General features: G+C 54.6%; 1 protein-coding gene across 5 annotated transcripts in view; it reads left to right on the top strand.

Annotated features, from left to right (window-relative positions):
• SORCS2 (sortilin related VPS10 domain containing receptor 2) overlaps positions 1–26,129 on the top strand; it is a 552,142-nt gene that overhangs the window by 439,333 nt on the left and 86,680 nt on the right. For all 5 annotated transcript variants that reach the window (XM_033213659.1, XM_033213661.1, XM_033213658.1 and 2 more), the window contains exons 4-5: positions 7,900–8,064; positions 25,232–25,305. In XM_033213659.1, coding sequence (XP_033069550.1) covers positions 7,900–8,064; positions 25,232–25,305 — 239 coding nt within the window. The remainder of the gene's footprint in view (positions 1–7,899; positions 8,065–25,231; positions 25,306–26,129) is intronic.

Raw genomic sequence — 26,129 nt, 5'->3', positions numbered from 1 at the left:
TACAATACTTGCAAATGTTTTGCCTCATTGGGAACTTCAGCACAGAAGAGATTATCTCCAATTTGAAGGTGAGGAGACGGACTTGCCCAAGGCCACATCTCAGTTGGACTCTGCATTCTGGGATCTCTACAGCCCTCAGGGTCACCCAAACATGACCATCACGGGAGTGACTTTTTCCTAAAACACCAAACTAGCCGCTGGAGTGTGTGCTGAACATCCAGCAAGCTGTGTGTGTTCAGCCACAGGGGAAGCACCGGGTGGGAGAATGCTTTCTGCTCGTTCTGACTCACACAGGCTTGGATGAGACACTCTGGGAAGATTCTAATTTCAGATCCGGGGGTGGATGCTGCAGTGTTTGTTCGCCTCCACTGTTTGCCTCTCTGAGTGTCAAAGCCAAGTTGTCTGTACCCTGAGCTGGGCGCATCTGTCTGGCCAGAAGTAGACTGGGCAGTTGGGTTTTAAATAGAAAGGCAAACCCAAATGACACCAATCCTTAGGACTAAACTTGGTAAAGGGCAGACTAAAAGCATACTCCCTGGGACAGAGATTTGTGAATGGAAACCAGAGTTCTGCAGAGGCGAGTGTGAGCCAGGGCTCTAGCAGAGGCGAGAAGTGGTTTCTGGATGCTGTTTGTTTTTCTTTTTTTTCTTTTAACTTGGAGAGTTGAGAGTTAGGATATGATGAGCTTAGCTGCCAGGCAGACTGGGACATTGGCACCACCTTTTGGAGGAGATGGGTTGGAGCCCTGCTGGAGGAAGATAACGTGGACCAGGGAAGGGAACTTGGCAGTGTCCTGCGGGCCGGGGCAGAGTCACCGCTGGCTCCTGAAGGGCTCAGTCACAGGGGTGATTCTGACAAGCAGGTCCAAGCAGGAGACCAAGTGGGATGCAGGTCAGGGAGGCAGGGAGGTGTGGACTCATTGTTCAGAGCCAGAGAAGGGCATCCAGGCCTCAGCTTCAGGCGGACCCCCTGGCCAGGCAGGGAGGGGGTGGGAGGGCCAGCTCAGCGTCTCCCAGTGTCTGCCCTGTCTCTCTGGGGCATCTTTTTGCACAGTGTCGACTCTGGCCCACCCTGTGTGAGCTGTGTCTCATCTGCAGAAATGCTCCTGATGGACGGCCTCTCCTCCACTTCGGCCCAGCCTGGGTGAGGGGCCCTCTCTGCTCGGGGCTGCCCAGATTAGTACACCTCTCAGACCTACTCGGTGATGTTTCTGTCTGCTGTGATCCCCCCGGGGGGGGGGCAGGAATCCCATGGGGTTCAGCTCCTAGCCCAGGGTTCCGCACATATGGACTGAGTGAGTCAGTCAGTCCCCTCCAGAATGGGCCGAGGGGCCAAGAGGGAAGAAGGAATGGGAGTCCCTCCCTCCCAGCCCCCACTTCCCTCTTCACAGGGTCGGAAATCCATCGCGAAAGCCCTGGACGGACCTGCCGCTGCAGATTTCTGGAAGCCATTTCCAGTCTTTGGGGGGTGGGAGGGATCTCTCTAGACTCTTCCAAGCCTGTTGCATCAGGACCCCCGTGTTGGCCAGCTGCCTTCTGGGCAGGTGCAAGGATACCATTGGCCAAGGTGCGTGTAGAGGTGACACAGACATCAGGGGAGAAAAGCGGTCTGTGCGATCTCCTACCGGGCACACAGATTCTCTGGCCTGTTTTCCCACCTGAGAAATGGGCAAATCACACCTATCTAGCAGGTATGCTGTGAATATTTAATAAAATAAGGGACTCGCCTGACCCTGGGTCTGCCCCCGACCATGTGCTGGGCCCCGTAAGCTGTGTACCCATTTCTTAGAATTAGTCTTCGAATAACTGGCCGTTACTCATATGAATCTGTCAAGCATTTCTCTTTACCATGTTTTAGAATGTCGCCTCTAATTTCGAAAAACCAGCCTCCTGGGCCCCCAGAACCCAGTGCAGGTACCATATGTCTCCCCCAGAATAGTAAGTGGTAAAAATACACCATTTAAAATAGAGGCTGGTTCCCGATTTGGAGGAACCACTGCCAGCTCCGCCTGGCACGATGCTAATTGATTTGTTTTCTTTGCTCCAATAATCTTTTCCTGTCAGCACCTTCCTCTCCTCCTCCTTTCCTGGCTTACTCTCCCAACTCCGCACCAAAAATAACCCCGGCCCAGATTGCCGGGCCCCAGGTTGGAATCACTTCCTCGGGCCGCTCGCCTCTGTGAGAGCCTTGTGGACTGTGCAGAAAGGGGCTGTGAGGGAGAAGCAAGCCCTGTACCCAGAGCCCCCCGACTGTATGTGAATAATGCCAATGCCCACTCATTGGGATCACAGTGCTGGGGGAAATGGCAGTGCTGAAGACATGAGCACTGCCAGGCTGGGAGGCTGGCAGCAGAAACAGACCCACCAGGAGGACACCAGGGCCACCAGGCTGTAGCCTGTGTGTGCACAAGATGCTGGAGGGGGCAGAGGAAGGAGTGGAATAACTCCTTATCATAGAGGGCTTCCCGGAAGAGGCGAGCTTTGAAATGAGTCTTGCAGAACAGAGTGCTCGACAAGCAGATAACAAGGGGAAGGGCATCTTATCATCAAAATAGGCTCACGTGCGTAAATGAGAAGCATTTGGGTTGATTGACGTTGTTCAGAATTTTGTACTCAGAAAATCTGAAAGAAGCTATTTTGATTTGATCACACATGGATTTTGTGTCATTTTGAAAAGGGAAGGTTTGGTTCTGAGTCACCAGTGGCAGGGGTGAGGGTGTCTTGGTCCCACTGTGCATTCCACGCAGAGGGAACAGTACACACACGAGTGGTTGTCAGGATGTAAACGGCCTCCACTAACTGGAGACACACAAGGAGTTTGCCGTGGCTGATACCAGGAGCCTGAATGGTGGGAGGGGAGGCTGGAGGAGAGGCAGGGCAGGGACCCCCATCTACTTGCCTTTGGGGTCATGCTGTCCTCTCTGCCTGAAGCCCCAACCCCCAGGTCTACCAGTCAAATTTCTGTCCATTTTTCAGGGCTCATCTGGGTGTCACCACCTCCAGGAAGCCCTCCTACCTGCCTTTGTACCTGCCCAACACCTGGGTGTCATTTTCCTTCTTCTGTGCTCCCGCAGAGCCCCGCGTTTACCTGAATCCTTGCTTGGACCATGTGGTTTTGCAATGTGGAAGAATGAATGAATGAATGAGCCTTTATTCATGTGCAAAGCTTTGAGTGGTGAAGATGAATAAGGGGATGAGCTTTTTTCTATGAGATTTGCTCTCCAGGCTACTTAAATGTTCATAAGGGCTGTTTTCCTCCCAGAGGCGAAAAGCTAACACACAATTCCCTCAGGGGTCGCAGACTAAGATGCGCACTCCTTCATGTGTCCATCGGGTAGGATTAACAGCCAGCTCCATGTCAGTCCTGTTTTGCTCGAGGTACAAAAATGGCACACGGGCCAGTGAGGATGGTGGACACATAGTTGCCTCGTAAGAACATTTGAAGAACTGTATCATGAAAAAGCGCTTTAATGAGGGAATTTGGGCTTCCCTGGCCAAATGGCACAGACGTGTGGGTCAACGTTGAAAGGATGATGAATGAGCCAAGAAGTCCTGAGGACTTCCTTCCTTTTTCCTGGTTATCCGGGGAATCCATGTGCAGTGTGTGCAGAACCTTGGGAGGGGCAGGCCAGGCTCCGTGGCTCACGCCTTAATCCCAGCACTTTGGGAGGCCAAGGTGGATGGATCACCTGAGGTCAGGAGTTCTTGACTAGCCTGGCCGACATGGTGAAACCCCATCTGTACTAAAAATACAAAAATTAGCCAGGTGTGGTGGCGGGCGTCTGTAATTCCTGCTACTCAGGAGGCTGAGGCAAAAGAATCGCTTGAACCTGGGAGGCAGAGGTTATGGTGAGCCGAGATTGTGCCGCTGCACTCCAGCCTGGGCAACAGAGCGAGACTCTGTCTCAAAAAAAACAAGAAGAAGAACCTTGGGAAGGAGAAGGATGCTGAGGACGTGTCATAGAGACACAAGGCCCAGCTGAAAGGGCTCCCTGAGGCCAGAGCTGGAGCTGTTTGAGCAACAAAATATCAGAACAGTCTGCAATTACAACTGAAGTATAAAATAAATATTTATAAGCTCATAGTGATATAAATAAATGATTGAATGAGTAAATAATGGAGGGGAAGAGAAAAACGTCTCCCATGCTAATGAATTCCAAATCATAGATGTGGCTCTTCCGTCTTCGAGGAGGAGGGTAACTCCCACCCCTGAAGCGTGGGCTGTGCGTGGTGGCTTCCTTCCAAGAGGACAGTGCAGAAAGGAGAAGAGTGACTCCACCAGGGAGGGCCTGACATGCAGGACCCTGGGAAGGAAGGGCAGTGCCATCGGTGACAAGTCTGCTGACGGCCAGCGCTTGGTCTGATGTACCTCACTCACCCATGCAGCCTTCCTCCCAAGAACCCACAACCCCATCTGATGCCCAGAAAATCATCAGACAGACCCACGTTCAGAGGCATCCTCCAGCGTGCCTGGCCAGCCCTCCTCAGAGCTCACAAGGTCATCCAACACAAGCAAAGTGCCCAAACTGTCGCAGCCTAAGATGTACCGTGGTGTCCTGGTGGGATCCTGGGACAGGAAAAGGAAATACTGGTGGAAGCTGAACAAAGCATGGCGTTTGGAGAACATTAACTTGCTGATGCTGGCATCCTCCTTGTGGTGAATGTCCCAGGCTAATGCAAGGTGTTAATAACAGGGGAACTGCGCATGGCATAGACAGGAACTGTGAGGCTCAGCTAAAATGCCCCATCCTGTATTGAAGCATCCTGCAGTGTGTGGCGAAGAACAGGGCTCTGGAGTCAAACACTCGGCTCCTGACCTCGGCTCTATCCTGACCATCTGTGTGACCTCCCTGTGTCTCACTGTCCCTGTCTAGCAGGCAGGAACTCGCTCGGCTATCTCTGCAACTTTTCTGTAAATCTGAAACTATTCTATCAAAGTAAAAAAGTAAATTCCTTCTAGCTCCCACACTTAAGACCAATCATTCTTACCTCCCACCAAGCTGCCCTCCATTCTTATTTCTGGCCATTCCCATTGATAAAAATATACCTACTTACCCACTCACTCGTCATTAACAGAACCCTAACAGACCGCATTATGACCGTGTCAATGTGGTACGTACAGTAAGTGTACTTCCTTGTAATTTTGCACCCTGCTGTTTTTCACGAGCACACAAGCTCCCCAGTCGTTACGTGTTCTTTGCCAACATTATTATGTAATCGAAGGCTCCCCTCAGTTCTTCCTTGTTTGTTTGTTTTTTCCTACGGATAAACCACACCAAGAGGCACAGCTCTGAGCACACACCTTCGTCCGCATTTCGGGGGCCAAAGTCGTCCAAGGAATCGCTCTCCACGGAGGCCACGTTGTTCTCCGTCAGGCCCTTGGTGTGCGGGGAGAGCAGGGTTTTGTGTTAGCAGAGATTAGTGACCGTAGCTGGGAAGTTCATGAAGGTTTCCCTGGAAAGAAAGAATCTATGGGATCACCATTCATTCACTTAAAGGCAGGCACCCCAGGCAACCTATTGATTTTGGCTCCATGAGTTTAACTGTCTTCTGGAGATATTCTGGGGTCTGGCAAGACCACCGTAGTCGCCCCGTGCCATTGCCCACTGCCCTCCCCAGGAAAGCTGTGCTCATCTTCAGCAGGGCTGGTCCTACCCAGCCCCACGCGAGGCCCAGCTCAAACACCCATCCTGCATGGACACACCCTGCAGTGTGTGGCTAAGAACAGGGCTCTGGAGTCAAACGCTTGGCTCCAAAGGGAGACTTCCTTTGGGACTGGCTTTGGGTCCCCTGTTAGGATGAGAACCATGCCCAATACAGCCACAACTGCTCTCCTGCCTCACCCCCATACCTGCAGCACCCAGTGCCCCAGGACTGTACATGTTTGTTGAATGAGGGAATGAATGAATGAATGAGGGAATGAATGAATGAATGAGGGAAGGAAGGAAGGAAGGAAGGAAGGAAGGAAGGAACAAACGAACAGTGTGTGCTTGTAGGATCAGAGCAAGGGGTGCACACTCAGTCTCTGGGTAACCTGGTTCAAATTCCATGGCTGTGTGATCTCAGGTAAGTTTTGTCTGCTGCCTTGTCTGCCAATTGCAAAACAAAATGGCCCCGGGGCCACCTGTGAGTGTCTGGGTGTCTGTCATTCTGAATGTAGAGATGCGATGTCCCGAATCTGACCAAGCCACCAAACCCAGCTGGGATAAGGGCATCTCCTCCTAAATGACCCACTCCTGTGTGGGCCCCTTTGAAAACCTAAACCAGGCCACCCCTCCCTTCATCACGCCTCCCTAGAGACCTCCCGCCCCAAATAACAGGATCCCTGGTTGGCAGAGCTCTTGTGTGTGTTTCCTGGGGTTGCTATTGCAAAGACCCACAAACTAGGGGGCTGAAAACAGCAGCAACATATCCTCTGATGGGATGGATACTGGGAGTCCAAGGTGTTGGCCGGGCTGGTACCTTCTAGGGGCTCAGAAGGACTCTTCATTCTGTGCCACTCCCAGTATCCCGAGCTGCCGGCAGTTCATGGCCGTGGTGACGTCCTGGTGCGTCCCCTGTCTCTGTGCCTCTCCCAGCATCCCGGGCTGCCGGCAATTCATGGCCCTGGTGACATCCAGGTGCATCCCCCGTCTCTGCCTGTGTGTCACCTTCTCTCTGCGTCCCTACCTACCCTCTCCATATAAGGACACCAGTCATTGAATTTAGGGTTTACCCTAAATCCAGATGGCCTCATCCTGAGATGCTTAGTCACATCTCCAAAGACCCTATTTCCAAATAAGATCACAGTCCCAGGTGCTGGGGGTAGGGATGTTGACGAATCTTTGTGGGGTCACCATACAACCCACTGTACCACTGTCCGAGGCTTTGCAGACCCAACCCCTGGCTGCTGCTCCAGCCCCATGTCTGCCTCCCACTCAGTTCCCTTCATCAGCCCCTCAGGCCTGCCCCTGAGTTCCCCGGGGACCCCCAGCTCAGTAATCTCTGCTGAAGGTAGTGGGCCCCCCCAGTCACTCCCTCCCAGTCCATCCCTGGTCCTGCTTTGGGGCAGTTTTCCCTGAAACAGAATTTTAGACAGGGTTTTTGAGTGCTCACCTGTCTTGGCTCTCGGGAATTCGAATTCATGGCAGAGGCCGTGAGCCCTTCATTTACAGTGGAGCCTCAGTGCCCAGAACAGTGCCCTGCACTCCATGAATGAATGAATGAATGAATGAATGAATGAATGGCTATGATTAGCACTGAGCCAGCTGGGTTTGGGGGAAACCTGCCATTTCTGCAGCACCCCCTCCCTGGCTTGTGGGGGGCCCCCAGCCCAGGCACTCATGAATGAATGAATGAATGAGTGAATGAATGAATGCCTAAATGTATGGCTACAGTTAGACTGAGACGGTTGAGTTGGGGGTGGACCCGCCATTTCTGGGCACCCCTCCCTGGTGTAAGGAGAAGCTTGACCCAGGCACTCCATGAATGAATAAATGAATGAGTGAATGGCTATGATTTGCATTGAGCCGGCCGGGTTGAGAGTGGACCCACTATTTCTGGGCACCCCTTCCTGGTGTGTGGAGAAACCCGGCCCAGGCACCCCATGAATGAATAGACGGATGAGTGAATGGCTGTGATTCATGCTGAGCCGGTCAGGTTGGGGGTGGACCCGCCATTTCTGGACATCTCCTTCCTGGTGTACAGGGGTGAGAGGCTGGTCCCGAGACTCCATGAATGGATGGCTGTAGTTAGGCTGAGCTGGCTGGGCTGGGGGTGGGCCCGCCATTTCTGGGCACTCCTCCCTGGTGTCAGGGGTTAGAGGGGAGAGGCACACCCAGCCCAGGCCTCACAACCCCCTTTCAGATGTTGGGGGAGAGGCGCACCTGGCCCGGGCCTTACAACCCGCTTTTTGTTTCAGGTCATCCTTGTCAGCTCCTCACTCAGTGACCGGGACCAGAGCCTATTCCTCAGTGCGGACGAAGGCGCCACCTTTCAGAAGCAGCCCATTCCCTTCTTCGTGGATACTCTGATTTTCCACCCTAAGGAGGAGGACAAGGTGCTCGCCTACACAAAGGAGAGCAAGGTAAGCTGTACGGATGCCTCTCGCCTGGCGTGTGGGGCTGGGGTCTGCTTGACCCACCTGGAGGCGAGTGTCCCCTTGGAGCAGACCCAGAACCCCTGGGCTGGCTGCAGAGGAGCCTCCAGGGGCTGGGGGCTGGGATGGCGGACCCCGCCATTGCCCTCTCCTTGGTGCCCTCTCGAGGGACCGTGCCCACTTGGCTGTGCTGTGGGAGCTGAGTGAAGTGGTCAGGTGGACAGTGCACCGGGCTCAGAGGCTCAAGAGAGGAACCAGTGAGTAGCAGGCGATTAGGATCATGCCACTCGCCATCCCTCTCTGCACACCAGTCCCAAGGGCCTTTCTCCACTTCCGGAACATTCCGCACACTCTCATCACACCGCACTAGGCCTTTCTCTCAGTCTGGAATGCTCTTCTACCCTCGCCGAGAGCAGTGACTTGTTCTTCCCCAAATCAGCGTCTCCTCCTCTGGGAGCTGTGTCCATGGGGCTCAGCAGGGAACTGAGGCCTTTTCCCTGGGTGAGTGGGAGAGTGGCAGTCCAGCCTGGTGGGGAGCACTGGGCTGCATCTGCAGGGAGGGGTTCATCTGTGTTCTGAGGCTGGGGAGGGAGAAGGCCCAGGGGCTGGGGAGGGCCCAGTAGGAAAGGACTGGAGGAAAGGACTTTGTTCCTTTCCTGCAGCCGTGGGAACAGATGGCCACAGGCTGTGGTTTAAGCAACAGAAACTTATTCTCTCACAATTCTGGAGGCCCCCATTCCAAAACCAGCATCGCTGGGCCAAGATCAAGGTGTCAGTGGGGCCGTGCTCCACCTGGACTCTAGGGAGGAGTCCAACCCTGCCTCTTCCAGCTGCTGGCAGCTGCCAGTATCTCTTGGCTGTGGCCGCACCTCCATACCTTCAGGTTTCAAATCTCCTCTGCCCCATCTCCACACTGCCTACTGTGTGGTGTGTGTGTGTGTGTGTGTGTGTGTGTGTGTGTGTGCAAGCATGTATGTGAATGCATATGAGTGTGTGGGTGGGTGTGAGACTGAGTGTGAACGTATGAGTGTATGTGGATGTGGACGTGTATGTGAGTGTGTGGGTATGTGTGTGGGGGAGGTGTTTGAGTGTGAGAGTGGGTGTGAGGGTGTATTTGAGTGTGTAAATTGTGGGTGTGAGTTAGGGTGTGTGTGTGATTGTATGAGTGTGTGTAGGGTGTGGGTGTGTGCATGAACGTGTATGTGAGTTTGTGGGTGTGTGGGTGTGTTTGTAAGAATTGTGAGTGTGGGTGTGAATGTGAGTGTGGGTGCGGGTGTTAGCGCATGTGCGTGTGAGTGTGAAAGTGCGTGTGTGGGGTGTGTGTGTGTGAGAGAAGCTATGGGAACATGTGTGTTTGTGTGAGTATAGATGAGTGTGTGGCGGTGTGTATGAGCGTGTGGGTGTGAGAACCTATGTGAACGTGTGTGAGTGTGTGAGGGTGAGTGTGTGGGGGTGTGTGAGTGTGTGGGGGTGTGTGAGAGAGCCTATGTGAGCGTGTGTGTTTGCATGAGTGTACATGAGCATGTGTGGGTGCGTGTTTGTGTGAGTGTATGTGGACGTGTGTGGGTGTGTGTGAATCTTTTTCTGCCCCTACTTTCTGTAAGGACTCAGGGGCTTTCGTTTAGGGCCCACACAGATAGCCTGGGGTGATCTTCACATCTGGAGACCTCAGCAATCCCATCTGCAGGCTCCCTTTCTGCCCTGTGAGTTAATGGTCCCAGGTTCTAAGGATTAGGACGTGGATACCTTTTAGGGGCCACTCTGAACTTAGCACCTCTGCCCAACAGGAGGTGTGGGCTCCACAGTTGCAGGAAGGGTCCCAGTAGGAGACCTGGCTCTGGGTGGAGCAACTGAGCCAAACTGTGGCTGAACAGTCAGGGAATGAGAGGAATAGCACATGCCTCTCTCTCTCCAATGCACTGAGGCTTCCCACAGGCAGAATCCAATCAGAGGCTAGAGGAAAGAGGCTGTGGATCTGTCTACACAGGTCAGTCTCAGGGCCAGAGAAGGGAGGATCTGTCTACATAGGTCAGCTCCCAGGGTCAGAGAAGGGTTGGAAAGAGACAGCATGGACCTGGAAGGCAAACACAAGCTGCCCAAATCGGCAGCCTTCCCTGTGCCACCCGAGGTCAGCTTGAGCCCCAGTATCTCACACTCTTCCATATTCCTGTGCTTCTCTTTCTCAACACTGATCACAATGGGTATCTATTAGTCCGTTTTCACACTGCTATAAAGAACTACCTGAAACTGATTAATTTATGAAGAAAGAGTTTAATTGACTCAAAATTCCACGTGGGTGGGGAGGCCTCAGGAAACTTACAGTCATGGTGGGAGGCAAAGGGGAAGCAGGCGTCATCTTCACAAGGCATCAGGAGAGAGAGAGCACAAGTTGGGAAATGCAAAATACTTTTATTTTATTTTTTTTTCTTTTTGAGGCGGAGTCGCGCTCTGCCGCCCAGGGTGGAGTGCAGTGGCCGGATCTCAGCTCACTGCAAGCTCCGCCTCCCGGGTTCACGCCATTCTCCTGCCTCAGCCTCCCAAGTAGCTGGGACTACAGGCGCCCACCATCTCGCCCGGCTAGTTTTTTGTATTGTTTAGTAGAGACGGGGTTTCACCATGTTAGCCAGGATGGTCTCGATCTGCTGACCTCGTGATCCACCCGTCTCGGCCTCCCAAGCAAAATACTTTTAAACCATCAGATCTCGTGAGAACTCACTCATTATCGCACAACAACGGCATGGGGGAAACTGCTCCCGTGATCCAATCACCTCCCACCAGGTTCCTCCCTCCACATGTGGGGATTACAATTTGAGATGAGATTTGGGTGAGAACACAGAGCCAAACCATGTCAGGTAACTATATATTTGTGCAATCATTTGGTTATTGCCTACACCCAATACATACACTTGGGGTAAGCTCCTTGAGGGCAGGGAAGGTGTCTGGTCTTTTTCACCATTTTAATCTAAAGTGCCTGCCTGGCTGAAAATATTAGTTGGATGGACAGATCGAGGATGGGTGGGTGGATGGATGGGTGGAGGGATGGACAGATGAATGAATGGATGAATAGATGTATAGATGATGGGTGGATGGATGGATGGATGGATAAATGAATGGATGGGGATGGATGGATGAATGGATAAATGGATGGATGGGTATGGATAGATGGATAGATGGATGGGTGGGTGGGTAGGTAGATGATGGATAGATAAATGGATGATGGATGGATGGATGGATGGGTGGATGGGGATGGATGGATGGATGGATGGTGGGTGGATGAATGGATGTATTGATGATGGATGGTGGGTGGATAGATGGATGGATGATGGATGAATGGATGATGGAAGGATGGATGGATGGATGAGTGGATGGATGGATGGGTGGATGGGTGGATGGGAATGAATGGATGGAAAGGTGGGTGGGTGGATGGATGGGGATGGATGGATAGGTGGACAGATGGATGGGTGGACAGATAGATGGGTGGATAGATAGTTGATGGATGGATGTATGGATGGATGGTGGATTGATGGGTGGATGGTGGACGGATGGGTGATGGATGGGTAGACGGATGGGTGGGCAGATAGATGGGTGGATAGATAGTTGATGGATGGATGTATGGATGGATGGTGGATGGATGGGTGGATGGTGGATGGATGGGTGATGGATGGGTAGACGGATGGGTGGACAGATAGATGGGTGGATGGATAGATGATGGATGGACGGATGGATGGATGGATGGTGGATGGATGGGTGGATGGTGGACAGATGGGTGATGGATGGATGGGTAGACAGATGGGTGGACAGATAGATGGGTGGATGGATAGATGATAGATGGAAGGATGGATGGTGGATGGATGGGTGGATGGTGGATGGATGGGTGATGGATGGATGGCAGACTGTTGGTTAGATGAATGAATGATAAATTTCTACCAACAGGGACTGTCCAGGTCAGGGACCTCCAAAAGGAAATTCCTGGCTGTCCTTTGCCATGGCTGTCGACAGGACCTGGCCTCCTTGCCAAGGTCTGGTCTTCCCTGACTGGCGTCCCTGCATGTCTCAGCCTCCTGGGCTGCCTCTTTGCTCCTGGCATCTTCCTTGGTGATAGCTTGTGTTTCTGGGTATTAATAGCACTACTTAGCCTTCCATGTAATTAGACTAAAGCACAATCAAGGAGACTTATTTTCCCGCAGAAATTGACTGCATTGCAATTGCTCTTTAATTTATGGTGCCCTGAAAAATTAATGGAGCTGAAATCTCAGTTATTTGCTTTGGTTCTTTTCTGTGATGATAAGGAAAGAAAAGGGGAAGAAAAAGGCTTAGTTGCAGTTGTAAAAGGAATGAGGAATTTGAGTAAATTAATAACAATGACAACAGGGCTTTAGTTTTTGAGGGGCGATGCAGTTTTTCAAAGCTCTAATTCCCAAGAAGTAGGGTGGTGTGGTGGAACAACACCAGCCTTGACTCCAACACATCTGGTGTGTTAGGCAGGTATCTGCAACAATCATACTGAGTAATACATAGCCCCAAGCCTCAATGGCTTACAGAAACAAGCATTATTTCTTCTTCCTGGGGCTCTGTGGGTTGCCCGGTGGCTCTGCTGGGCTTTGCTGGGATTGGCTATATGAGGCTCCTGGTTAATGGTGGAGTTCACGTCCCCATAGGACTCTTATGCTGAGAGCAGGCTATTCTCATGATGGGGGGCAGAGGCTCCAGGGGTTGCAGAGCAAACCACATGAGCAGCTTTAGCGTAACAGCTCTGACCTGGAACACACATCTGCTCACACAGCATCGGCCAAAGCAAGTCACATGCCAAGCTCAGAGTCAATCGAGTGGACACAATTGCTCCATTCCAAGGGTTGCAGATTTGTGCAAAGCCAAAGGCTTGCCTCCCTTTCCTTCCCTACCCCTTCCTTCCCAGATGCCAGCCCTGCCTCCAGAAAACACCTATCCACCTACCCTCAGTGTGCCCTGTTCCATGACTTTACGATGCTTCCCTTATCCTCCTTATGATTTGGGTCACTCTGAGGCTACTTTACTTGGAGCCTGGACAGCCTTCCTGGGTGACAGCATAGTATGCATTTCTTCCAAGGCTCAGCCGACTGCAGTAGGTCCTTGGGATTGGTAGGACGTGAGAGCCCAGCAGTCCCTTCCCATGCCAGCTTCCTGGGGGCTGCTGACATGAAACTGACCAGCCTGTTTCCTCTGCACTTGGTCCTCAGACCTGCTTGCCGAAGCAGAACCCTGGGCACTTACTTCTAAAAGCATAAACTCACTTTTATGTTTTCTTGAATTTTATTCCCCGTCAAGCACTTCTGCTTCCCAGCACTGTGAGAAATTGATCTGAGCCCAGGATTGCCTTTCAGAAACTTAGTAAGGCAGAGAAGACACCTTTGGGTAGGCAATCAGGGAAGACTTCCTGGAGGAGGAATGTTCAAACAGGGTCTTAAAGAATGGATCAGAATGTATCTTTATTTTTAAATACATCTTCAGAGCAATAAAGATGATCACCTATGACAAGAAAAAGAAAAACCGTCACAGTCCCCCAGCCTTAAGTAAAGCAGTGTTTGCATTGATCCATATTAAAGAAATAGTAGAAAGTGCTGGCAGTGGGTGTGAGGAGAGCCCTAATATGGAGTGAACAGAGGTGCAGCCTTCGCATTGGCTGCTGTGAATATCAGCAGGTTCATGAGCTGCCCAGCAGAGCTACAAGCTTCGACACCACATTGATGGCTCACTCTGACCTCAGACTTCAGAACAGGGAGGAGATTGGGCATCTCTTGAGTAACAGAACAATTCTCTCAGCAATGAGAAGCCCTCACTCTGCATGTGTTCATTTTGCTCTAAGAATTTTCATCTGCTGGGGCTCAGGGCAGGAACAATATTCCCCTCTGGATATGTAAGCAGAAAAGGGATTTAACAGGAGGGATCAGTGCTTTCTAAATTATTGGGAGATAGGGAGGGGGTTTTAGACTGGACCCCCCTCCCCAGGATGCCTCCTGAAAGCCTGTGGTGTAGACCCACCAGGAAGCTTCTACCTCCGCCTGTCAGGAAGGTGGGGACCAGAACCTCCCAGACTTATCAAGCTCAAAAACATGTGATTGGTGCAGCTGATGTTGCCATTGCTACAGCCTGCACCTAGTAACTTCCACGAAGCCAGTGACTGGATACCAGAATGTGGAGTCCAGTTGCTGCCTTCACCACCACCACCTCTCCACCCTCCAGAGCTGGAGGGTGGACATAGCAGCATGTCCTTTGACCTTGCTGGCAGCAGACACGACCCACTGGGGCAGGAAAAAGCCTCTGCCTCACATTCACCTTCCAAACGTAGCACGAGTGCACCCAGCTGACCCAGAAATCTAGCTGCAAGGGAGTCCACGCAATGCTGGGCTGCGACTTTCAGGCCTCTGCAGTGCAACAAGGCACCCTGGAGTGAGGGATGAAAGCATGTTGCTGGGTGCGGTGGCTCACGCCTGTAATCCCAGCACTTTGGGAGGCCAAGGTGGGAGGATCACAAGGTCAGGAGATCGAGACCACGGTGAAACCCCATCTCTACTAAAAATACAAAAAATTAGCCAGGCGCAGTGGCAGGCGCCTGTAGTCCCAGCTACTCAGGAGGCTGAGGCAGGAGAATGTCGTAAACCCAGGAGGCAGAGCTTGCAGTGAGCTGAGATCCGGCCACTGCACTCCAGCCTGGGCGACAGAGCCAGAATCCGTCTCAAAAAAAAAAAAAAAAAGAAAGCATGTTGAGTGCCACCAATCACGTCCAACTCCCACTAACAGTCCAGGGCAGACTCAAAGCACCTCCAGAAACCATGGGAGACACTGGCACACTCTTCTGTGTGCCCTTCCTGGGCCCTCAAGCTGCCCCTTTCCCTCCCTCCTGTCCTGCTTCACTCTGACTTTTTATCTCTTTATCTTTATATGAGAGTAGGAGGCGTGTCCTCGCTTACCGCCTCCACTGCTTTCTGAGGTGTGGAGGGATGAAATTCACCCTTCCACAGGATGTACCCATGCAGGTTTCAGCTGCGGTGACTGGGCTGTCCCAGATGTGTTTTTTCTTGTTTATTTGCTGGTGTTTGTCTTTTCTTAAGCAGACATGTTCTATTTCTGCAGCAATTGACGGTGGATAGTAAAAGTGCCTCCCAGGAGAGTGAGTTTGAAAGGCTTCATAAAGCTCCAAGGCAGGTGTCATAAACGCAAGCGCATGAGGCAATGATGACAATGATAATGCCATCCATTAATGTGGAGGCTTTATTGCCTTGCTCACAGGAACCCATGGTAATGACTCGCTTTTTATGCATGTATTGACTGTGGGTATGAGCAGTGCCTTCCCGATTTGCAGAGGGGTAAATTGAGCCATGAGATAGAAGGGTGCCTGGCCTGAGTCACTCAGATGACACGGAGAAAGGGCTGGAGCTGACCAGCCATCCTTCTTGAAGGCAGGGGTGACTCCTCAGCCCCTGGTACAGTCCTGTGAGCTCAAGTCTGTGAGATGGGAATTGCTGACATAAGGGAGTGCTGTGTTACCTTGAGTAACTTACCTAACCTCTCTGAGCTTCAATTCATGTGTCAAAAGGGAAAACTGCCACCTTATGGGTGTGTTTGTGAATGTGTACCTGCATGTGTGTGTGTACATGTGTGTATGTGTTCGTGTGTGTATGTCTGAGTGTGAAGTGAGGTGGCATTCAACAAGCACAGCTCAGTGCCTGGCTCCATGAAAGGCCACAGCTGCTTCCAGCCTCTCTCACTGAGGCCCAGACAGAAAAAGAAGTACAACAAATGGCTGGAGCTGCAGGTATTTATTGAACACATACTGCATGCAGGCACTGCTCCACAAGCTTAGTAAAGACTCCTTGCCCTCACGAAGCTTATGTTCCAGGGGATGAACACTTTCTTTAAAAAGTCCTTTCTGAATAGGCAAGGTGATGGCTTCTTACCACAGCTGTGTGCCAGTGAAGCTCCATTTACAAACCCAGGCGACAGCCCGTGGTTTGCTGACACCTGCTCCAGGGTGTATGGCTCACCATCTCTGTGTACCACTGTCTCTGGCTGCCTTCCTGCTCCCCAGGCCATGGTGAGTGGTTGCTACAGAGACCACACGGTCCCCCATGGCTGAAAATATTTACTACCTGGCCCTTTACAGAGCGCATTTACCAGCCCCTGCCCTAGAGTCAAACGTGATCTTTCAGTCAGCAAATGGGCTTTGTACACCCGGCAGCCATGGATTCGGGGCTACCACTGGGGCCTCAGGTGAGCGAGGCAGGTGTGTGCCCGCGAGCTGTGAGCGGCTTAGCAGAGGAGAGGAGATAAACGCCCAGGACGCAAGGAAGTCAGCAAACAGCTATGCAAGCATGAGCTCCCCACAGTGCACACGGGGCCGGCAGGCTGGGGACAGCGCCCCCAAGAGGCAGGCAGCTGAGCTGGAGCTGGAACTGGACTGGGAGGACTTCAGGGGTGGGGGTGAAAGGTGTGCCTCCATACGGCTGGATTGTGTCCCCCAAAATTCCTGTGTTGAAGTTCTAACCCCTGGTACGAAAGAATGTGGCCATATTCGGAGATAGGGCCCTTAAGTAAACATTAGACTATTAGGGTGGGCTCCAATCCATTTGACTGGTATCCTTATAAGAAGAGATCAGGACACAGACAGCCGGGAGTGGTGTCGCACACCGATACTCCCAGGCAGGAAGATTGATGGAGCCCAGGAGTTTCAGGGCTGCAGAGAGATACAGTTGCACCACTGCATTCCAGCCTGGGTGACGGAGCAAGGCTCTGTTTCAAAAACTCAAAAACGACACCAAAAAAAAGACAGGCAGAGGGAAGACCACACAAAGACGAGGGAGAAGGTGGCGTTTGCAAGCCGAGGAGGGAGAAACCAACCCTGCCGGTACCTTGATCTTGGACTTCTGGCCTCAGAACGGTGTGCGAATCTGTTTCTGTGGTTTAAGCCGCACCCTCTGGGGTATGTGGTTATGGAAGCCCGCGTCGGCTAATACAGTATCCCGTGTGAAGAGAACATCCTGGACAAAAGCCCAGGGCAGGAGGCACATGTGTGTTTTGGGATCGGGGTGCATCCTGTCGGGGGAGTGTGACTTACGCTACACCAGAGGGGGTTTGCTGGAAACAGGGCCCAGGGCAATCACTCAGGGCCTCGGCTGTCAGGCCGGGTGACCCAGACTCTTACCTGCAGAGATGTGGAACTGGGAATGAGGCTGCCCTGAAAAACAGGAGGTAGTCAGGCGATGAGAGGAAAGTAGGGATGTTCCAGGCAGAGGGCATGGTTTACACAAAGGCCTGGAGGTGAGAGAGCGAAAAAGCAGATTTAGATCACAGTGCGTAGTTCAATAGAGCCAAAGCCCGGGTGGGAGGAGGCTGGGGAAGGGGCCCCCATTCCAAATGGCTGGACTCGGGCAACCGTGGGAGTGGGGTTAGCTGGGGTTTGATGGGCTGAGCAAGACAGACTCTCAACCTCTTTCTTTAAGACAATTTAGCAATCGTGGGTGCTTTCTCCAAGCGGGTGGCGGCAAAGGAGGGTGGCCTAGCAAAGCGAACTCCCAGGCTTGTTGAAGAGAGAGATGATTTCACTCGTGGTACCCGGAACGCAAAATATTGCCGGACAACCACACAGACAGCCGCCTTTCTCATCGCTCACGGTCAGGGTCACGGGCGCAGCCTTCATCCCTGAAGATGCCGTGGAGGCACCTTTGCCGGGACAGTTCCATGATACAGGGCCCTGTCTGCTTTTCTCCAGCTGCGGGGAAGAGGGAGGGAGGGGACATTTGCTGCAACTGCACTTGCGACAGTGGTGGGGTCTGCAGTTTTCAAGGTGAGCTCAGGAATTCATCCACTGTTGGTAAGAGAATAAAGGCTGTGTGAGGAAGATCCAGTTCTGATGTGGACGAGGAGGGCAGGGGGGTCACCAGCCACCCAGGGTTTGCTACTTTTCACACCCGCAGTCTCCTGGCCGTGGTTCCTTGGGCAACATCCTGGCCAGTCTTGCAGTGGGCTCAGCCCTCGGCTGGTTCTTCTGATCTGCTCATCCGCGGGGACCCTGTCATGGGCAGCCCTGCATGAGTGCTCCAGGTGTGTTCATCTCGGCTCTGAAGCGTGAACCGTGGCAAAGCCTTGCTGCTACAGGACCAGCTCATTGGCAGCTTGAGCATTTGAGCTTCACTGCGGTTGCTTGCATAGTGTCTCATTGCCGAAGTTTCCGAGATGGGAGACTGGGGGAGGCAGGAGCAGCCGAGGTGGGGTGGGGAAGTGGGGTGGCCTGAGATGGGATGCGGTGCCAGCCCCTGAGGGCTCTGCTTGTGGTGGGACAGGTGGGGTGGTGGGCACCTCTGGGATTATGGTTGGAGGACCTGGTGGATAGTGGGAAGGAGGGAGGACATTTATTGAGACCAAAGAGGAGGAGGAGGAAGACATGGAGGCTGGGGGAGCAGGGCTGGTTAAGACAGGAGCCAGCTCCCGCTGGGCCCTGCTAAGCTGGGGGTGGTGCAGGGAGGAAGTGACGTGGAGAGGGTGTCAAGGAATCAGGGGTCATCAGGGCAGAAATGGGGCCTGAGTCACTTCCGGGCAGGAGAGGATCCTGGAAGGGGGATGTGTGGCATGAGCCTCAAAGTGGGCCTCATGCCGCCCCCAGGCAGCAGCGACCTCGGAACTGAGACCTGGCCTTCCTCTGCCTGGGAGTATTTGTAGAGGGCCTCCTAGGTATCAGGAGCTGGGGCAACCGCTGGGAACAAAACAGACCAGCCCCTGCCCTTGCAGGGCCTCCTTTCTAGATGAAGACGGGGGTGCAGAGCAGGTGATGAGGGATGCTTTAGAAACTGCTGGGTCAACTGAGGGCAGGCGGGGAGTGAGGGGGCTGCCAAGGGGCTTGGCTTCTGCATGGTGGGAGAGCCCAGAATGTGAGCTTGGGCCTGCCATGGTGGAGGAAGAGAGGCTAGAAACCAGGGACAGGCACCAGGGCAGCCCTGGGGAGCGATGGGAGTGGACTAGGAGACACAGGATGTCCTGGATCTGAGGAGCTGGAGGCCAGAAAACCAGAGTTCTGAGCATAGCATGAGGGGACAAGCCCGGGGATCCCTCCCCAAGTCCCAGCTGGCGCTGGCGCTGGCACCAGGACATGAGGGTGCGGTGGACAAAGACACTGCAGCCCCGTCCTCTCTGGCACCTGGGCCCTAGGCACAGACTCTGACTTCAGAGACAGAGCTCTAACCCTGGCTTTGCAATAGAAGGAGCAGGGGCTCTGAGCCAGTGGCCTTAGCAATGCCTGATCCAGAGGGTGACTTTAAACTGCGTCTTGAACACCGGCTGGGGATGAGGACAGGCATTCCAGGCAGAGGGCACAGCAGGTGCAGATGCTCAGAGGACCCTGGGCACACATTAGCGCCACGAGTGTGAGTGAGCCCCGAGCCGAGTGTGCCTGGGGTGGGGGCATGCAGGGAGTGAGCAGGATGGCAGCCAGAGGGGGGTCCGACGGCCTCGGGAGCGCTGTGTAATCACGTGAGGGCGTGGGCTTTTGTGGAGGCCACGCCTCTCCTGGAAGGTCTGCGTGGAGAGTGGCAGGACCAGGTGTACTCTGCAGCTGCAGGACCAAGAGCTGGGAGCAGGGGTCCATGGAGACGGTGTGGCCCAGCTGGACCATGGCCCTGGGTGGAGAGGGGTGCAGCATGCAGCTGGTGCAGGGTACACAACTGCGTCTGAAGCATGGTGACTTGTTAAACATGGCAGCAGGAAGGTGAGGCCAAGAACCCAGAGAGGAAAAGGCCCTGGGCACTGGGCTTGGAGGCTGGGTCAGGAGCAGAGGGTGATTAGGCCCAGGTGGGCTTCCAGGAAGAGGGGGCACACCTGCCTGTGCTGAAAGACAGGGCTGCACAGGTTGGGCTTGATGACCTGTTTCCCTTCTGAGATTCTGCACATCCTTCTTTGATGAACAGCAGTGGTGGCAGCGGTGTCTGCAGCAGCAGTGACATCCGTGATGTCATTGTTCCTCATTTGTTCCTCATAACATAGCATCCATGACAAGGACACGTGGGAACAGAAAAGGAGCACGTGGCACAGAAGAAGTGAGTCGTGCCGGCCCTCGGGGCCAGCAGATGTGGCCTCTGATCCTGGCCGCTGTTAGTGTGAATGTTGTGCCCGTTATGCAGACGGAGAATCTGGGTGGAGTGGTTGACTTGAGCCTTCCTTCCTTCCTGGGCCAGTGATGGAAATTGCTGTGCTCAAATGATTCATTCTAGACAGACCCTGATCACAGAAGGAATAAAGAGAAGTGCGTTCAAACCACAGATAATTCAAGTGCAGGTCTGACAGCGGGTGACCCTGGGCGAATCATTCCATTGCTGCGAGCCTCCATCTTCCGTCTGCACGAGGTATTTTTAGAAGCATCTACGTCCTAGCGATGTTGTGGGGGCGCCTTGAGAGGCAAAGGGCCCGGCTGGTGCTCACACGTGGAGCGGATCCTGCTATTACGGCTGTTATCAGGCAGTAATCACGACAGAAAGTGCCGTGTGCGTGGCAAGTGCAACCGCTTTGCCGCGTGCCTGGATGATCCCACAACATCCCTCAAAGTAGGAGGCCGATTCCCGTTTTAAGAAGTGGTGAAACTGAGGCTCGGAACAGCGTTGGAATGCACGCAAGGTCTCCCGCTGTGTACGGTGGGTGCTAGCGGAGCCAGGCCTGCTGGAGCCCGAGAACCCTAGACTCACAGACTCTCCCCTTTGAAACGCTACAGCTGGGGGCATCATTTTATAGATGGGGAAACTGAGGCAAGGAACTGACTCAGCGGCCATGACACGGAGGCAGATGCCAGCTCCGCAGACCTGGATCCCCGCTTCCCTGTCCAGCCCTCTCTCCCCTCCCAGCCCAGCACAGCACAGCCCAGCACAGCCCAGCCCAGCCTAGCCGGCCTCTTCCATCAGCCACGCCTGTGCGGCGGCCAGTGACCTCTCCTGGCCCACACCTGAATCTGCAACAAAACACGGTGAGCTCTGAGCTTTGCTTCAATAACAAGGATTTCAGCGTAAGATGCTACTGGGGTGCAAAGGATCCCCTAAACCCCACGTGGTCCATCCCCCCCTGATAAATGCAGTGTGGGCCGTATTGCACCAATACAGCCCCTACCCCCAGAAGGGCAGCTGGCAAAAACATAACGCAAATCAAAGATGAACTGGGGACATCAGTTATAGAATCGCTGGCCCAGCCCCAATGTCTGTGTTCACTCCTCACCTGGGAGTTAGGGATGAAACATATTGAAATGCAAATGAACACTGAGCCAGAGTCGGAGGAGAGGCAAGGGAAAAGGAACAGAGTCTCCTGTTGTCCAGGACGGGGAAAGGAAAACGCATGTTGTGGATGGACTGCGTGTCAGACACGGGCTAGACTCTTCCAAAGCACATGATCCAGTTGATTCATCCCGACCTTCTGAGTGAGGATGAGGATTGTCAGCCAGTTTAGGCCTGCCCAGGTAGCTGGTTCCAGGTGAGGATGGGAGCCCAGGCTTCCTGGCATTGCTGTTAGATGTCCTGGCCACTCTGGAGAGAGAAGAGGAGGTCAGACTGGCTCCAGGAGGCCCCTCTGCCATCCCATTCATCTCCTCCAGAGTGAGCAGAGGCGTTTCCCAGTTGCTGTGCCAGGCCCCTGTTGCCTCCAGCAGGGATGGCACTGTGCCCAAGAGGCCACAGGAGAGACCCAGAAACAGTGAATGAGACAGGGTTGATTGGAGGAAGTTACATGCAGGGACAGTCTGGTGGCAGTGGGCTGGACAGGAGAGCTGCTCCCATTTGTAAGAAGCTTGCAGTTTATGTAGCTTTTTCCCTCCGCACCCTCCCCTAGCAACCTCCACCCAGCCCAGAACAGAGGAACTCTACCCCTGCAGGGCCTGCATTCCAAGGGATGGGCCGGGGCCTGTTCCTCATGGGTGAGGCGGAGGGGCCTGTTCCTCATGGGTAAGGGCTGAGTCTTGGGGTTGGCCACTCCCGGATTCCTTAGCTGGGAATTCGGAAGGCACATTCTTCTTAGGCCATGGGATCACTCTCAGGGCGTGCTTCAGTGATGACTGTCACGTGCCCCTGCCATACACCAGGGAGGGAAGCTCTTGCCGCCTGCTTAAAACCCTTCTCTAACTCCCCAGCCCTAAGGGATGAAGTCAGAGCTCTGTCCCCTCCCCCAGCATCAGCCTAGCCTGCTGGTGACACTGGCCTTGGCACCATGGGGGGCCGGCACCCTGAAGCCAGCCCCACTGTGTGCTCAGCGCCTCTGGCTGCAGGGTCTGTGTTCGGTTGTTCCCTCCTCCTGGAATGGCCTCTGGCTTCCTCTGGCTGCCGAAACCCCCACAACCCTCAGATGCTGGCCTGATGCCAGTCAGTGGGGGAAGAAACCAGGGGCCCATCCAGAACTTCCACCGGGGGAATTGAACACAGGAGGCACTGGAAGGGCTGGAGCAGCACGCAAGGGAGGCAGGTCCACCAGGAGTGACTGCACACACAGCAGCTGCCACCCCAGGCTGCAGGGCCCAGGTGGCCCCGGCACAGTCACAGCTCCTGACCCCTGGGCCCCTGCCTGTCCTGCTGGACCTGTCCCGGCTCTCCTGTGTCAGATGACACATAGGACCCTGCCTGCTCTTGGCCTCTGGAGTGTGGCAGCTGCCTATGGCGCCCATCATGGTCATGGGCAGCTACACACCCAGCACCACCACCTCGGAGAGCACCCCTGCTCGCTGAGCTCCAGTGGAGGGAGAAAAGGAAGATCTTTTCCAACCCATCTCAAGGTTCATGGCTGAGGCCTCCATTGCAAAAGACAGGAGCCAGACAGAAGCACAACAAATTCATGTAATTTACGTCTCCTGTGACATGGGAGTGTTCAAAATGAAGACCCAAAGAGACAGGACATTCGTGCTTTATGCTTAGGTTTGATGGACAGGGGCTGGTCCTGGAGAAGTGCAATGGGAAGGAAAGGGGTGTGATCAGATGAGGGGCAGCGGGGAAGGGAGTGGGGCTTAGCAAAGCTGTGTGTCCAGTGTCTTCTCAGCCTCCTGGTGTGGCATTCCTTCCCTGGGCCTCGAGCAAGACACCTGTCGCATGAGGGTCTTCCGGGAGAGGTTGGGAGGAGGTCGGGGGATGCCTTCCTCGGTTTAGGGGCTGTTTCAGGGAAGAAAGGGGAGGGAACGGAGAACAGGCTTCCTGCTTCTGCTGTTTTCTCAGTTTCCAAGATGCCACATGTGGGGTAGCATTTCCAGCACCCATAGCCAGTTTCTCCTATGGAGAATGGAGCTATGAAGTCCCACCCCCTGCATGGTGGGGCTTGGTGTGGCCAAGAGGAGCGTCCTGATAGAGATGTCCTCGCCACCCCACACGCCGCTATGCCGGAGAGCTGGCTTCCCTCCTGCCAGAGCAGATCTCGGCTCCCTCCAGGACTGTCTCTTCCATGAAGGAGGGGGAGGCCCTTTCCCAAGGGCCATCATGGAAAGGGGAGAAGCTCTGGGCCTTGCCCGTGGCCCTGGCAACTTCACCTGGCATTTCCAAAACTCATAGCTTGATCAAGGTCCTGCCTCACATGAGATCCCCAGGCCAGAGCCCTGGCTGTGAACCCGAGGACCAGCTGGCCCCTTCCCTTCTCCCCAGGCCTGGGGCACTGACCCAAGGACCCCCTGGCTCCATTCACTCCTCCCAGGCCTGGGACACTGACCCGAGGATGCCCCTGTCCCTGCTCACTCCTCCCAGGTCTAGGAGTAGGCTCCCTGAGTATCCCTGGCCCTGTCCACTCCTCCCAGGTCTAGGGCACAGACCTGAGTACCCCTGTCCCCATTCACTCCTCCCAGGTTCCAGGGCACAGATCCAAGGACCTTCTCACCCTCTTTGCTCTGCTCACCCTCAGAGGACCTGTCGAGCTGCCTGCACAGGCCTCTCTCAAGCCCTGTCCTCCTCTCCATCCTCCCGCCGCCCCCAGCTGGGCCCAGGCCTGGCCTCCTCAGGGCTCCCTGCCTCCACCCACGGCCTCGCGTGTGGGCTCATCCTCCCGCCGCCCCCAGCTGGGCCCAGGCCTGGCCTCCTCAGGGCTCCCTGCCTCCACCCACGGCCTCGCGTGTGGGCTCTCTGAAACACTGGCTGACCACGGAGTCCCTGAGCGCCTCATCTTATCCAGTCTTGGCCGGTGGTTTTGGGCAGGGCCAGCTGTGTCATTTGTGGGGTGCAGTGCACAGTGAAAAATGTTGACCATCAGGTAAAGTGCTTTTCCTTTCTCCTGTGCTCTCTCTCTCTGGGCCTGTCACCATATTCTTTATGAGCCATTTAATATTGTGCTCCCCGGCTCACAGGGACACCCTCCCAGGCCCCCAGGGCTGGCCTCAAGACAGTGCTCAGGGCGCCCACCCTTGCCCCTTCCTGGGCCCAGGCCTGGCCCTGGCACTCACCAGGGACAAGGACCGTGGTGGTCACTGTGTGGAGATAGGACCATGGGCACAGGCAGCTGAGAACCCATCCCGAGGCCACAGGGCTGGAGAGGAAGCCCAGGCCATCAGCACTACACACGCTCTCTTGACCCCTCAGCCTTCACTTCCAAACCTCCAGTTAAAGACACAATTATTAAGAAGTCCAAGTCGGCGGCTGCAGAGAATTAAGCCCCAGGAGTGGGGCCCTTCTGAGCAAGGTCCCTCGGCTGTGGCACTGGTCACACGCTGTGAGGGCGGCCCTGGTATCAGGCCCCAGCCCACCTGCACCTGCACTGACCCCTGCAGCAGATGCCACACCCCTGCCCGGGGCCACTGCTGTGTCCTGTTCTGCCGTCCCTTCACTGCTCCAGCCCTGGTGACACGTGGCTCCTTCCTCTCAAACGCCCTTCCTCGCGTCCTCACACAGGATTATAAAGTCCCTCCCAGCTTCGAGGCTCAGACGCACCTCCTCTGTGAGATCCCTCTGGATTTCATCCTGGAGAGCCTCATCTCCCGGCTCCTGCCAGCTGGACTGGGGACAGGAATGGTTCCTCCTGGAGGCAGTGGGGTTTGGTCTGTACCCCAACATGAGCACAGTGCCTCCGCGTGTCCGCTGGACAAGGCCGACTTCTCCTGGGGGATCCGCCCTGTCAGGGACATCTCCGTCTCTCAGAAGCAGCTTATTCCTGACGTCCTGACCAAGTTTTTGTTTCTCCTTTTTTTGCCCTAAAGCTCTACGTGTCATCTGACTTGGGGAAAAAGTGGACACTTCTGCAAGAGCGAGTGACCAAAGACCACGTGTTCTGGTGAGAGCACTGCCCCACCCCGAGCCCATGGGGCCCGCAGCTCCAGTGAGAGCACTTACCCCGAACCCGTGGGGCCCGCAGCTCCAGTGAGACCACTGCCCCACCCCAAACCTGTGGGGCCTGCAGTTCTGGTGAGAGCACTGCCCCACCCCGAACCCGTGGGGCCTGCAGCTCCAGTGAGAGCACTTACCCCGAACCCGTGGGGCCCGCAGCTCCAGTGAGACCACTGCCCCACCCCAAACCTGTGGGGCCTGCAGTTCTGGTGAGAGCACTGCCCCACCCCGAACCCGTGGGGCCTGCAGCTCCAGTGAGAGCACTTCCCCCAAATCCTTGGGAGCCCCACAGGGGCCCGCAGCTCCCTTTCCTCCTCTGGACCCTCCCCAGCCCGGGCCTGGGTCCCCGCCGTCCACTGCCTCTGTCTGCAGCCCCATACCCTCCTCCTCCCAGGGGACCCCCCAGTCGTTCTTCCTGCTCTGCAGTGGGTGGCATCAGAAATGGTAGTGTACAGCGGTTGGTGTCCCTCAGGCCACATTTTTGCTCACAAACCAGCTATGTGGCCCTGTGCCACGGCTGTTCCCTCCCCGAGCCTCACAGCCTCCCCAGTGGAGAGAGGTGCTGACGTACACATGTTCCCGGCCCGCCACTCTATGCTCCCCACCCAACCCCAGGCCCCAACTCAGCCCCTGACTAACAGACCCCGTGGGTGCTGACCCGGCCTGCCCCAGCCCTGCTCTCCTGTTTATCCACGCCTGGGCTCCCCTCCCATTGCTCAACCTGTCACCCTTCCTGGCGCCTGCTCGGTGCCCATGAGCAGGATAAGTTTG

This window comes from Trachypithecus francoisi, unplaced genomic scaffold (genome assembly GCF_009764315.1).
Source record: "Trachypithecus francoisi isolate TF-2019V2 unplaced genomic scaffold, Tfra_2.0 Lachesis_group1, whole genome shotgun sequence".
Lineage (NCBI taxonomy): Eukaryota > Metazoa > Chordata > Mammalia > Primates > Cercopithecidae > Trachypithecus > Trachypithecus francoisi.
The sequence above is the reverse complement of the archived record's forward strand: the minus strand, read 5'-3'. Positions and strand labels throughout refer to the sequence as shown.